Source organism: Mobula hypostoma, chromosome 13, assembly GCF_963921235.1.
Source record: "Mobula hypostoma chromosome 13, sMobHyp1.1, whole genome shotgun sequence".
Lineage (NCBI taxonomy): Eukaryota > Metazoa > Chordata > Chondrichthyes > Myliobatiformes > Myliobatidae > Mobula > Mobula hypostoma.
This window is the reverse complement of record NC_086109.1, coordinates 20,640,833-20,653,904: the sequence shown is the minus strand read 5'-3', so window position 1 is coordinate 20,653,904 and position 13,072 is coordinate 20,640,833. Positions and strand designations below refer to the sequence as shown.

Genomic DNA, 13,072 nt, shown 5'->3' with positions numbered 1-13,072 from the left:
ATAAATTAACTATTAACCATTAATTTTTGCATGGTCATAACAGAGAATAAAAGAAGCAAAGTAAACATCAATGTCTTCCATCTTTGGCCACTATTGTCAAATTTGAGCACTGAGTGCTGGAGAATTTTTGTAATTTCCATTTTGATATTTAGTTTGATTATCACCCTTCAATCTAATCTGTTTTGATCATAAAATTTAATCTCTTTTTGTACTAATGTGTTTTTTTAAAAGTTCTTGAACTAACTTCCTCTAAATGAGTTTGTGCTTGTTGGCTGCAGCTACCAATGTCCTCACATTCACTGTCCCATTCAGGGATTGACAATGTCTCATCAACCATGAGCAGGCAAAGTTAGGACCTGGGGAACCAAGACTCTTGAGTCCTAGAAGTTATTTCCTTATGGTTAAACATAGCACCAATCTCACCACAAGCTGACCCTAACTGCATCTTTACTAAATATATTTTCACTTGGCACTGTTCATTTGGGGTAGCATGGTGGGTACTTTACTGGGCTAGATTTCAGATCACAACTTAGTCATAGAATTTAATTGCAAGTAATTAAGTAATTATTAAAGATAATATCAATGGAGCCACAAAGCTACCAGTTGCTATGAAACTCCATTTGCTTTCCCAATGGCAAAAGATTTGCAGTCCTAAACCCAGTCTGGCATATATGTGGTTCCAGCACCACCTGCGAGAATGCCACTACACTGAAGAAACAGTTAAGAGTTAACAAAGGATGCCCAAAAATTCTGGTATTGACAGCAATGTCCACACGGCACGAACAAGGAAATAAAATTCCCTCTGGAACTCCTCCATCTCCATGAAACCTTTCTCTTTCTCCCACTTCCCCTCATGCAGGTTTTAAGATTTGTTTTAGGAGTTCTTATTCTCTGGCACAAATCCCCCTTTGAATCATTGTCATCATTGGACATCATACTCATGTTAACCTGGGGACATTTTGTGACTATATGGGCAGCGTACATACAAGTACAATTGGTCTTGTCATTGAAAAACACTTTGGATTAAGTATAGATTTAGGTTACCCTGGGCTTTAACAGCCACCTGATAGAAGATGTTTTATTTCCTCTGTTCATTCATTAAAATTATTTCTGCTCAAGTTGAAGAGGTGAAAGGCCTCTTACTTAACACTCTGCTGCACCAACCAGTCTTGTTCAGAAATGCGTTCATCTTTCAACATTTTAGATCAAATTCTTGTCCATTCTTTTACCATTAATTAATGTTTGAAAATTTGTCCTGGCAGAATGTAAGGTATGGAGAAACCCACTGAACCTATTTAGAGGAGCTGAGTACAACAGGTATGTCAATATTGACTAAAAATGGTGTTTAATGCAAAATTTGCGTGTGTGTGCGCGCATTTGTGGGGATGAAGTGGATGGAGAGAGAATGAGAGACGTTGCAGTGCTTCCTCTTCACTGAAAATAAAGCTGTTGAAACTTTTACAATGGTTAGTGCTGTCGAGTATTGTACTTGTGCATGAGCAAAGAGTTTCTATAGTTCATGCTATTGAGACCCCAAAGTCATACAGATATTTCATTTAGAATCTTAAACCTATTGCCACCACTATGTGCCTAAATTATGACTGAAAGCGGCACTTTTTACTGTTATGGATTCTTTGCTTTGCAGCCAACAAAGTTAGTAATGTTCAGTGTGTTTGGGAATTTATTCAAAGCCTGAAATGTGTCATCTACCCTGTCAGTGCTTGAGGTGGTATAAAGGGATCTTTACTCCGTATGTAATCTTGTTGGAACTGGCATCCGGGAATATTTGGTGGATTTGATTTGTGGTAATTTTACTCCTTGCCTGTGTGGTATCTCAGCCATGTATGCGTGAATTTAACCATTAGACAAGTGAATCTTTTGGTTTTTAACAGAAATGTTGCACAACTCCAAAAGCACATTAATTGACACTGATATTAAAGGCATTGCTAATTATTTTGACAGTAACTTTGGATTAATATGTTGTACACATGAATATGAGCACAGAGTGATGGAATACTACAACACAGAAACTGGCTGTTCAGCCCTCCATGTCAATGCCCATGTTTTTACCTAAAAACACTAATCCTATTTGCCCATATTGGAATTGTATCTGTCTATTCCTTGCTTATTTACTTGCCAGTGTAAAATCTCTTATACTAGTAATTGTACCTGATTCCTGCTGAGTTCCTGCAGCAGTTGGATTTTTTGCTCCAGATTCTAGCATCTTCAGTCTCTTGTGTCTTCATACGTTTTGATGCACTTGGGCTTCAGCCAGATGTGTGAATGAGGCTGACACATTTCTGACTGCAGCCCAATCACAGTATTATTTTGTGGATTTACTGTTTGATAATCCAATTTCTTTTGTTTCTTAAGATACACATGGGTCACAGGAAGAGAGCCTTTGACATATTATGATATGAATCTGTCTGCACAGGATCATCAGACATTTTTTACGTGTGATACAGATCATGCCAGACCCGCAGATGCAGGTGAGTCTGAAGTACTAGCAAACAGAGAAATCCGATAGCATTTGGATGCAGTAATGCTGTCACTGTGACACATCTTTTGTGAAACATAAAACATGGACTTTGGGGCAGAATGTGGCCATTCAGCCCATTCGAGTCTGAATTAAGACATTTAACTTTGTTTTTTTTTTACGAATGTGTTAGGAGTTGGTTGGGTGTGAGTGGTGTTATGCAAGAAATGATTACTTGTGAGAGTCTGGGTTTTCAAAATCCCTGTATCTTAGACTAGTTATGCACACCTGTGCTGGCATGCTTTTTACATGAGAAATTCTTTGCGAATCAGACCCTGTGACTGCTGAGTTCAGATAGCTACAGTATAAACGTACTCTTAAGGTATTACAATGCACAAGCACATTTAATGGAGGTTATCAAAGCTTTCAGGTATGTAATTACGAGGCTCGGTTCCTGTTGGATTAACTTGTTATTACATTCTTTTGTTAACATCCCCATTCCAATTACACTCAGTTCACTGAAGCTTTATGATTGAGGGCATTTTAAATTTTTTAGCAGTAAGAAGTCAAACTGCCAGGTGAAATTTGTAAGGGTTTGGCCTAGTTTTTTATTAAATAAACATTGTTTCGTGTCCCATTTTCTAACCAGCACCCTGGTGTTAGTTATCGCTCCTTAGGAGATAGTATTTCAGTCAAATTCCTTGTATACCCTAGGGGGGATATATGTAGACTTTGAGTTGCTTTTCTGCCAGATTACCTTGTATTTTGGAAGTTTAGCAGAGTCTTTTATGAAGCAGAGTGAAATTTGCACCCTTTTTCTGTTTAACAATTATGTCAGTTAAATCTTTCACTTTTAAATCTAGTTTTCTCCTTGGTATGCTCTGTTTCCTAGCAATGTTAGCTGATTCTATTTCATTCATGGTGAAGACTTAATTAGATAGTAGATGAAACCATCTAATGGCCTATCACTAATGTAAATTGTATTTCTGCTTCTTGCATTATAAATCTTTGCAAGAAGATATAACTTCCTAGTGTCTACTGTGAGTTAGCATTTATGTTCTGCAATGCACGAGGCCTCAGTGATTAGGCTGATGAAAATTCAGCAAATGTTTCCCTCTACTTTGGATTGGTAAGCCTGAATTTGTAACTAGCAATCTGGCAGGTGAAAATGGATTGGATGATGCCTTCTAAGGGGCAATGATCTTGTGGCACATTGCCGAAGTGCTTCTGTGAATACTGGCACCTTCAGGAAAAAAGAGCACTGTTTGCATATAGTCAATTCAAGACAGAAGAGGGAAAGAAGCCTCTTGGGACAGCAATGTGTCTCCCCCCCCCCCCCCCCCGATAAATCACTATATATTTCTGGTGGTGAAATATTTCTTTAAGTACATGTGCAGAACATTATTCTGTAATTAGTGTCAGAGTTTCCTTTCATTATTTTCATATTGTTCCTGTTTCCTGAAGTGTTTTCACCTAGGGGTACTTTTGGCATCTGTGGGAAGGATCTGAGGGCCTACTGCTCCTTTTCACTATGAAATAAACATAAAACCAAAGTATTGATGGTTCAACAAGTTGGGCAACATCTGTTAAAGGAGAAATAAATGTTAATTTCTTGAGCATAATTCTCAGTAGAGATTGCACTTGTAACTTCATTAAGATCAGACCTTTTTGCACTGAAGTCATGCAATGAATCCAAGTTCTTCCATTTGATAGATTTCTAGAGGAAGTTCATTGTACTTGTAGTCCATTTTATTTAGCACAGTGCTAACATGAACCTTATTATCTTTTCTCCAATTGATGCATACTGTTCTAAATGTCACTTGTGGTTTTGGAACTTGTATTTGCAAAACACCTTTTATGACAGGCCATCCCAAAATGCTTTAAAACAATTGGTTAGTTCTGAGCTATAGTCATTGCTGGGAAAAATTGGGAACATGGACAATGAAAAATTGCACAAATAGAAACGCCCGTCTGCTTTAATTACAAACTTACAGAAAAAAAGTATTGGGTAAGCCCTTGCAGCTTTTTTCCAACATTTTCATGACAGTTTTGCAAATGGTTGAGATTAAGTAGACAGGACATGGGTGTAACAAAGGACTGCACCTTCATCAGTGAGGAATTGGTCAGTACTTTATTTTAAAATATTCTAGTATAAACCCCTCTGTCAATTGTTTCAGTGGAAATTACCTGTCACCTTGCAGCACAGTAATTGCATCCTTCCTTTGTAGTCACTGCAGGGCCACTGATGTGAGACCGTAGTTGTTTTGGGTTACTTACATTGATGGTTTTAGTAGGAAAACAAAGTGTAAAGTAAATGCTCAGTGTTGGACATTTATGTCTGTTCAGTTCTATTGCCATGCATTGGTTAAATTATTTTTCATCCACTAAACATGTGAAATGCCAGAAGTCAAAATGAGAAACATCAGACCCACCAGGATGTGGCTTGCCTTTGCTTTTGAGTATGGAACTCTGAGCCCAACTTGTGTATGTGCTACCCTTCTGACGACAGCAGAGTTAGCACAAACCAGGGATTTGGGAGTGCCTTCACTTGAGTGCTTAATTACCGCAACAGTCCAGGTTTTCACCAAACAAAAGCTGATGGAGTAAACATTTTGATTTTTCTTCAACATCTGCCACGTTTCATGTGAAGAAGCATTAGACTGACATCTTTCTATTGATGTGTCAGATGGCATTTTTAAGATGCCATGTGTAACATTCCAAACTTGTTTCCTTGGGATCATGTGGCTGTTGGCAACGCAGCATGAATCATTGTTTTAATAGTATTAGTTTTTAAATTCCTGTCTATTGAGTTGCACCTATCCATCTTAGAACATCTGTCTTTTCTAGCTGGAAAGAATTAATGACTTTCTAATCAAATGAGGGCTTAAATAATGTGATTTTTTTTTCTTCTCCCTGTCCAGTTTTTCTTCTGCTATGCTGGTGAGTGTCAGATGTAAATAAACATTTTATTGACATTTGTTTTTCTTAACAGTGATGCAGAAAGCTTGGCGAGAGAGGAATGCTCAAGCTAGAATGAAAGCAGCGTATCAAGCATTGGAATTAAACAATGAGTATGTTCTGTACTGCCAAATGTGATTCTCTAATTTCAATTACACACTCTTCCTATGTTGTCTACATCAAACTCTTGAAGCTCTTTGATCCACTTGACTGTTGAACCCATTTTTCTTTTAATTCAGTTGCTTCAGTGTGTGATCTCCTTATTCTTATCTCTGTCTTGAACTTAATGAATGTTGCATTTTATAAATAGTGAAACTGTAAATTGCTTAAAGGTTGTATTAATGTATTGCTGAGGAAAGTTCAGTAAGTTGAATAGTGCATTAAAAAGGTGCTCAATTTACACTGGAAATCACTTGTAGCATAAAGGTATATGAGTTTCAGGTTGCATTTTCGTATTTTGAAGGTTTTTTTTAGAACTTTTACTTAAATTGCATTTAGACAAAGAGCTGTTTGACTGTTTCTGGGGTGGGTGGAAGGATCTACATAAAAATGCTGATAAAGAACAAGGTGGGTCTAATTTGTATAGCTTTCAGAGATCCTGAAGGTGTGATAAGTATTACAACATAAAGGACATTCACTTAAGGAAGTGTAACTGGTGGAACACAGAGTCTGATAAAAGATGTGAAATTGACGCAGTGAACGCAGCAAAAATGGAAAGCACTGGATGTAACCCTGACTCCAAATTCTGCAGCCGTCTTATTAAAAAAAATGTAACATTTTGCTCCAAGTACCTAATCTTATGGTATAAAAATGCCCTTAATACAAAAGCAATAAAGAGTGTGAGCAAAGTGGTAATGGCCAATGATGATAAGAATCTATGGCGATGTGAATAAAAAAAAATATAAGAAGGGAAACTATCGTGCATCCTGTGAAGACCAACTTTTATCCTAATATCCTCTACCCTCTGGACAGGATCAGCAGTTTCCATCTTGATTCTGGAGAAAGGGCCATACCCATTTGTAGCACCTGAAGCTTTGCTCTCTGGCCAAAACCATTGTTGGTCCCCTGTCCTATTAGGATGCTATTGAATTTATAGTCAGAAGAATTGAAATTCTCAAATGCAATAATGAGATGGTGACAAGCATGGGTTTCCAAAAATTGAGTTTTAGAAGAAAAGCTTTAATTGGATGAGGTTCTTTGCTGTGAAATGAGGACATTTTACTCTGCATGCTTTTGTCCGGATTAGAATGTGAATGGGATGCTGCATCAGGAGTTCTGACCATGGTATATCTTTATGCAAGATGAATAAGGATCTTGGACAAGTGGTAGAGCATCTCTGACTCTTGGCCCTCAAATATTTTACTATGGTAATAGTCACGTTGCATTCAATCGGTATCCCTACTCATCTCACCACTTCAAACCTTTAAGGCGATTTTTCAGGTTATTTATTTGTGAAGTTGAATTACATGTTTTGCTCTAATTGAAAAACAGATGCAGAAAGGAGTGTGAGATTTCTGGAGATTTGAACTGCTGAAAAGTTTCATCCAGTGAATTTAAGATGCCATGCCTGTCGGCTAAATAGCTAATCTGATCCAAAACAAAATCAAGATTCAGCCTGTTTAATGTGATTCGTGCAGTTGTCCGATCCTCAGTATTTGTGGGGATTGAGGGAAAGCCTCTTCAGTTAACTTAAATTTAATAAAGGTTATAGTGTCAGGATGGAATTAGTTTTGCATAATTTCCAAAGCTTGCCTCTGAAGTGATTGCATTTTGTAAATTAGCTTATCCTAATTAGAAAATTAAACTGTAAGGTATTGTAATCCTCTTTCTTCATTTATTTCAAGCCATGTCCAGAAAATTAGTTTGTTATTAACTTATTGTATTTTTTTTAAGGACACCTGTATATGAGAAGGGAATTCAGGGAATCTGCTTTCAGCTCTTTTTAAAAGGTGGCAGGGTGGGACAGCAATTAGTACTGTTGATACAGAGCTCCAGCAATCTTGGTTCAATCCTGTCCTTGGGCACTATCTTGTGGAAATAAGTAGGACTGATTGAATGGCCATGTGAGCTGGCATTAAATTAATGGGCAGAATGGCCTTTCTCTTTGGCATAACAGATGGTGAGGAAATATTTGAAAGGGTGTCAGCTGTAGGCAAAAGTAACAAAAGATGTAAACTTGACTGGATAATTCCTTCAAGGAGTTAACATTCACTTTGGGTCATAGTTGTATCCCTCGGAGCAAGATGAAACTGTCGAATTTCTAATCACCTCCATCTCATCTCAAGTGAATGTGTTGTAAGGATAAACTAGCTAAATTTTTTAAAGGTTTGATGTGCACAATTCTAAACGGATATACGTGCCGACTATAGTGTGTCAACTGTTTCTTTTCCACCTAGGTGTGCCACTGCATATGTTCTCCTGGCCGAGGAAGAGACGACGACAATACTTGAAGCTGAGAAACTATTTAAGCAGGCACTGAAAGCTGGTGAGGTGTGCTACAGGAGGAGCCAGCAGCTTCAGCACCATGGTCCACAGCAAGAAGCACAGCACAGTAAGCTCCCTAACTATGCCATAGCTTTTGATGTGTTGCTGTATAAATACATTAAGGGAAGTTCCTGCAACACTTCCCCACTTGTGCCAGCATTTCACAGTGAGTTGCAGTATACTAAAGGAATATAATAGTTTTATTGACAAGCAATAAAAGAGAAACTGCAACTGGAAATGAAAAACTGGAGGAATTCAGCAAGTTGAGCTGCATCTGTGGAAGCAAAGGAATTGTTGACATTTTGGGTCAAAACTCTTATCTGGGTGAGTGTGGAAAGGTGAGATGGTCAGAATAAAGAGAAGGGGGAAGGTGAGACAGAAGTTTGAGGTGATTTGTGGACTGGAGAGGGGTTTAAGATTTCAGGCCAGTTGTGCCATTTGGGAGAAAGGTGTAGGGTGTAGGGACCCACTGAGTTCTTCTAACATTTTTTGTTGCTCCAGAATGTAGGCTTTTGTCTCTCTGCTGTAGTAATCCACTGCATCCAGCTCCACCCAGATAGTGTCATTCAAGATGTATTGAAATGTGAAAGTTACATTGGAAAATGTTTCAGTGTGATTCTTTGATTTGTAACATTTGGTTCTTATGGTTTACATAGACTTGATAAAAGAACAATACTGATATTTCTTAACTGCATTTGTGCAATATTTTGAATGTGATTTAATTACTGTAAGTTTGTACATTTTGATTCCACTGAGGGTTGTAATAGAGTGGTCAGAAGATTGAACTCTGGAGATCAGCAGGCATCATTCCCAAGAAAACAATAGTGTGACAAGTTTACACCGTTACAATATTAACAACCGCTCCTTGTGTTTATATTGTTTGCGTAGCTGAATGAAATAACCAAAGGTTTTCATAGAACTTGTAGCAAAGTACAAAGTAAACTTATTATCAAAGAACATATGTACGTCACCATACACAACCCTGAGATTCATTTTCTTGTGGGCATACACAATAAATCCATAATTGAAAATGATCATAATAGAATCAGTGAAAGACCACATCTGCTAGGGTGTTCAACCAGTGTGCAAAAGACAACAAACTGCAAATACAAAAAGAGGGGAAATAATAATAAATAATTAAATAAGCAATAAATATTAAGAACATGAGATGAAGAGTCCTTGAAAATGAGTCTATAGGTTGTGGGAATATTTCAACGATGGGGCAAGTGAAGTTGAGTGAAGTTATCCCCTTTGGTTCAAGAATCTGATGGTTGAAGGGTAATAACCATTCCTGAACCTGGTGATGTGAATCCTGAGGCTCCTGTACCACCTTCCTGATGGCAGCATCAAGAAGAGAGCATAACTTGGGTAGCTGGTGTCCCTGATGATGGATGCTGCTTTTCTGTATCAGTACTCCATGCAGATGTGCTCAGTGGTGGGAAGGGCCTTACCCATAATGGCCTGGGCTGGATCCACTACTTTTTGTAGGATTTTCCATTCAAGGGCATTGGTATTTCCATACCAGGCTGTGAAGCAGCCAGTCATTATACTCTCCAGCATACTTCTATAGAAGTTTGTCTAAATTTTAGATGTCATGTCGAATCTTCACAAACTCCTACTAGAGGCACTGCCGTACTTTCATCATAATTACATGCTGGGCCCAGGACAGGTCCTCCAAAATGATGATAACAGGGAATTTCAAGTTGCTGACCCTCTCTACCTTTGATCCTCTGAGGACTGGCTCATAAACCTCTGGTTTCCTCCTCCTGAAGTCAATGATCGGCTCCTTGATCTTGCTGATACTGAGTAAGAGGTTGTTGTGGCACCACTCAGCCAGATTTTCAATCTCCTTCCTACGTGCTGATTCATCACCACCTTTGACTTGGCCTATGACAGTACACATTAAAAGATAATGGGATGAGCGACCTAAGGTTTGATCAGAGAGAGGCTTTCCCAAGCTACTTAAATGACTAAGTCTAATGTCATAGGGCTACTACGATAGTGTAGTGGTTAGCAAATCACTATTAAGCTCAGGGCATCAGAATTCATAGCTCAGTTTCAGCGCTATCTGTAACGAGTATGTGTCCCTGTGACCATGTAGGTCTCCTCCGGGTGCATCAGTTTCCTCCCACAGTCCAAAGACGTACTGGTTAGTAGGTTAATTAGTCATTGTAAATTGTCCTGTGATAAGGCTAGGGTGAAATAGATGGGTTGCTAGGTCGTACAGCTCATTAAACCGAAAGGGCCTGTTCCGTGCTGAATCTCTAAATAATTGAAATAAATCTTTGAGAGGAAATTTGGTAAGTTAGACTGGGATAACTGAAGGCTTGACTGGCAAAGGTGGAGCGATTTTAACTGTAAAGATTAGAATAGCAAGAACTTAGTAGTTTGCAAGAATGGAGGGAGCTACAGAGCTAGAGAGGGGCCAAGGCCAAGAATAGATTTGAAATCCAGGATTAGAATTACAAAATTTAATTGTAATACCAGACTAAGATTCCTTGTACCATTTAATTGAAGGTTGAAGCTGATTTTCATATGGTCATCTGACATTAATAACTCACTTTCATTTTAAAATGGTGTGAACTTTAATAAGACCTCCATCTTATTTTGTCAGGGCGAGACACAAATGTCTTAGTTTACATCAAACGAAGGCTTGCAATGTGTGCGAGAAAACTGGGAAGAATACGAGAAGCAGTGAAACTAATGAGAGATGTACGTAACAAGGCAATATTTTCTTCACAGAGCTGCAGAAACAACTGCATCTCAGCATCATCTGTGTCTTTCACTTGTAATGGTCAAGCCTACCTTAAATCTCTTGTATAGCCTTACTTTGGCCCAAAGTTTTAATTTCAAGATGAACTAGAATTAGATGCATTCCCATTTGTCTGCTGGTTTGGGATATCTTGTGCTTGGGTTTGGGCAGTTCCGTTGAAACAGCATTGGTGAATGGTCTCTTTGTATTGGGAGAACCCAGTGCACTAATTTGATTGAAATTTTAAGGTCCCTTGGCTACTTGAAGAATGAATAGCTATCCCCATACCCTGACTAACATTGAAGCAGATGAAAAGCATACATCTCCCTAACAACGCCTGCAACCTGGTGGCCCATGGATTTAAAAGGCACTACAACTGACGAACATCAAATCGCTCTGTGTCAGTGATAAATTCCAGTAGATAGAATTGATCTTATCTCATCTTTACACAGGTTTAATACAAAGGCTTACCAATCATAGTTGTGATGCTTTTATGAACACATGCTAAGTTTTCTTTTCTACACATTATCAGCCTTTTACAGGACAGTCTGTTTATACATGGAAAGGAAGGATCCGTCTCCATGATGTGAACCAGTTTGCCAGATTTTCCTTTCTCTGTAGAGAGAACCTGGATAACTTACTGATTATACCATTCAAATAACCTTAGTGCACACAACCTTACATAACATGGATGTAGACACAATATTAAATGATTAGCTTTGTTATTTTCGTTACATGGCATTTGATAATCAATTCTATTTACCATATTCTTTTGCAGTTAATGAAAGAGTTTCCACTCCTTAGTATGTTGAATATCCATGAAAATTTATTAGAAGCTCTTTTGGAGCTTCAGGCATATGCTGATGTACAGGTAGTCTTGGCCAAATACGACGGTAAGTATCTAAAATTAAGGCAAAAATATAATTACAAAACTTGAAGTCTGTTCAGTACCATGTGTTTGCATTTGTTTCTCTTCGGCACCAGAGCTCATTGTTCACCTTGTCAAGTGCTTTTTTCCAAACACATTATTTTCCTTCATGCTTGTTGTAGAGCACATTCTGAAACTCGTCTGCTGATATCAAAGAATTTCTTCAACAGAATGCCTTCAAGTGATTGCACTTCTTTCATTGTAGTGCAGCTTTAACCACATCAGAAGTATGAGCAAAGGACACCTTTTAGGTAGTTACATTTGCATTACAATGGGAGAAGAGGGCATCTTCTAGGGGTCTCCAACCTCTTTTATGCCTTGACCAACACCATCAAACAAGGGGTTTGTGGATCCAAGGTTGGGAACCCCTGTTCAGTATGAACATAGAACATATAACTTTTCAGCGCAATGTTGTGTCAACCTTTTAACCTACTGTAAGAATCAGTCTAGCTCTTCCTTCCTGTATAACCCTCCATCTAGGTGTCCTTTGCTCATACTCCTAATGTTTTTTCTTATTAATCATAGTCTACTACAGTTTTGCCCATTTGCCAGGTCTGTTTTTTAACTTCCTGACCCTGTGTGTATTGTACCGTAGGATTGAACAGTCACTTGTTAACTTGAGTACACAACTTTATGCAAATCATAAATGTATATGGTTAAATGCTGAGTACAGAGTATAGTCTGAAGAGATCAGAGCTTGCTACACTCTGCCTATGGGAGAGCATTTCCTTTATCCCTTATCTGTTTGCTACCTCCCAACAGTAGTGTAGTGGTTAGTGTGGTGTCATCACAGCTCAGGACCTTGGAGTCTGGAATTCAATTCCAATGCTGTCCATAAGAAGTTTGTACATGCTTGTTCTGAGTGCGTGGGTTTCCTCAAGAGTGCTCTGATTTCCTCCCACAATCCCAAGACATACTGGTTAGTAGGTTATTTGGTCATTGTAAATTGTCCTGTGATTAGGTAGGTTGCTGGGTGGTGCAGTTTGATTTTCCGGGAGGGCCTGTTCTGTACCGTTTCTCTAAAATAAAATTAAAAACCTCACAAAAATCTTCATGATTCAGTTTATGAACAGCAACTATTTTTAGACCTTTTGAAAAGTTGCTTTTAACTGCAGAGAAAACCTGTATCGTTCAAAAATCCTATCTTAGTTTGTTTCTTCAATACCTTCCTCATTGAAGAAATACACTAAGCCTTGTCAGCTTGTATTTATCTGTTTTACAGATGCTATCATTGTCCGTACAGTATTTGGTTCTGTTGTTTGAGGCTAATTCCTTTGCATGCATTCTTGGATTTATTTTGTCAGGGTGAAAATAGCTTTATGAACTGCAGCAAAATAGACATTTGTTTTTGGATTAGTGTAGTAGCGTAAAGAAAATTACAAAACCGCACTTAGTTTTTACCTAAGTAGCTTTGTTGGTGGATGTTAAAGTAATTGATACGAGTTTTGGGGCACGATTTCAGATAGTTTGCATA

At 38.3% G+C, this 13,072-nt stretch overlaps 1 protein-coding gene across 2 annotated transcripts in view; it reads left to right on the top strand.

Moving 5' to 3' along the window:
- The window catches only part of LOC134355474 (suppressor of tumorigenicity 7 protein homolog), a 142,444-nt gene that overhangs the window by 64,993 nt on the left and 64,379 nt on the right, over positions 1-13,072 (top strand). For both annotated transcript variants that reach the window (XM_063065408.1, XM_063065409.1), the window contains exons 4-9: positions 1,263-1,317; positions 2,374-2,489; positions 5,469-5,547; positions 7,831-7,985; positions 10,533-10,630; positions 11,449-11,563. In XM_063065408.1, the coding sequence (XP_062921478.1) occupies positions 1,263-1,317; positions 2,374-2,489; positions 5,469-5,547; positions 7,831-7,985; positions 10,533-10,630; positions 11,449-11,563 (618 nt within the window). The remainder of the gene's footprint in view (positions 1-1,262; positions 1,318-2,373; positions 2,490-5,468; positions 5,548-7,830; positions 7,986-10,532; positions 10,631-11,448; positions 11,564-13,072) is intronic.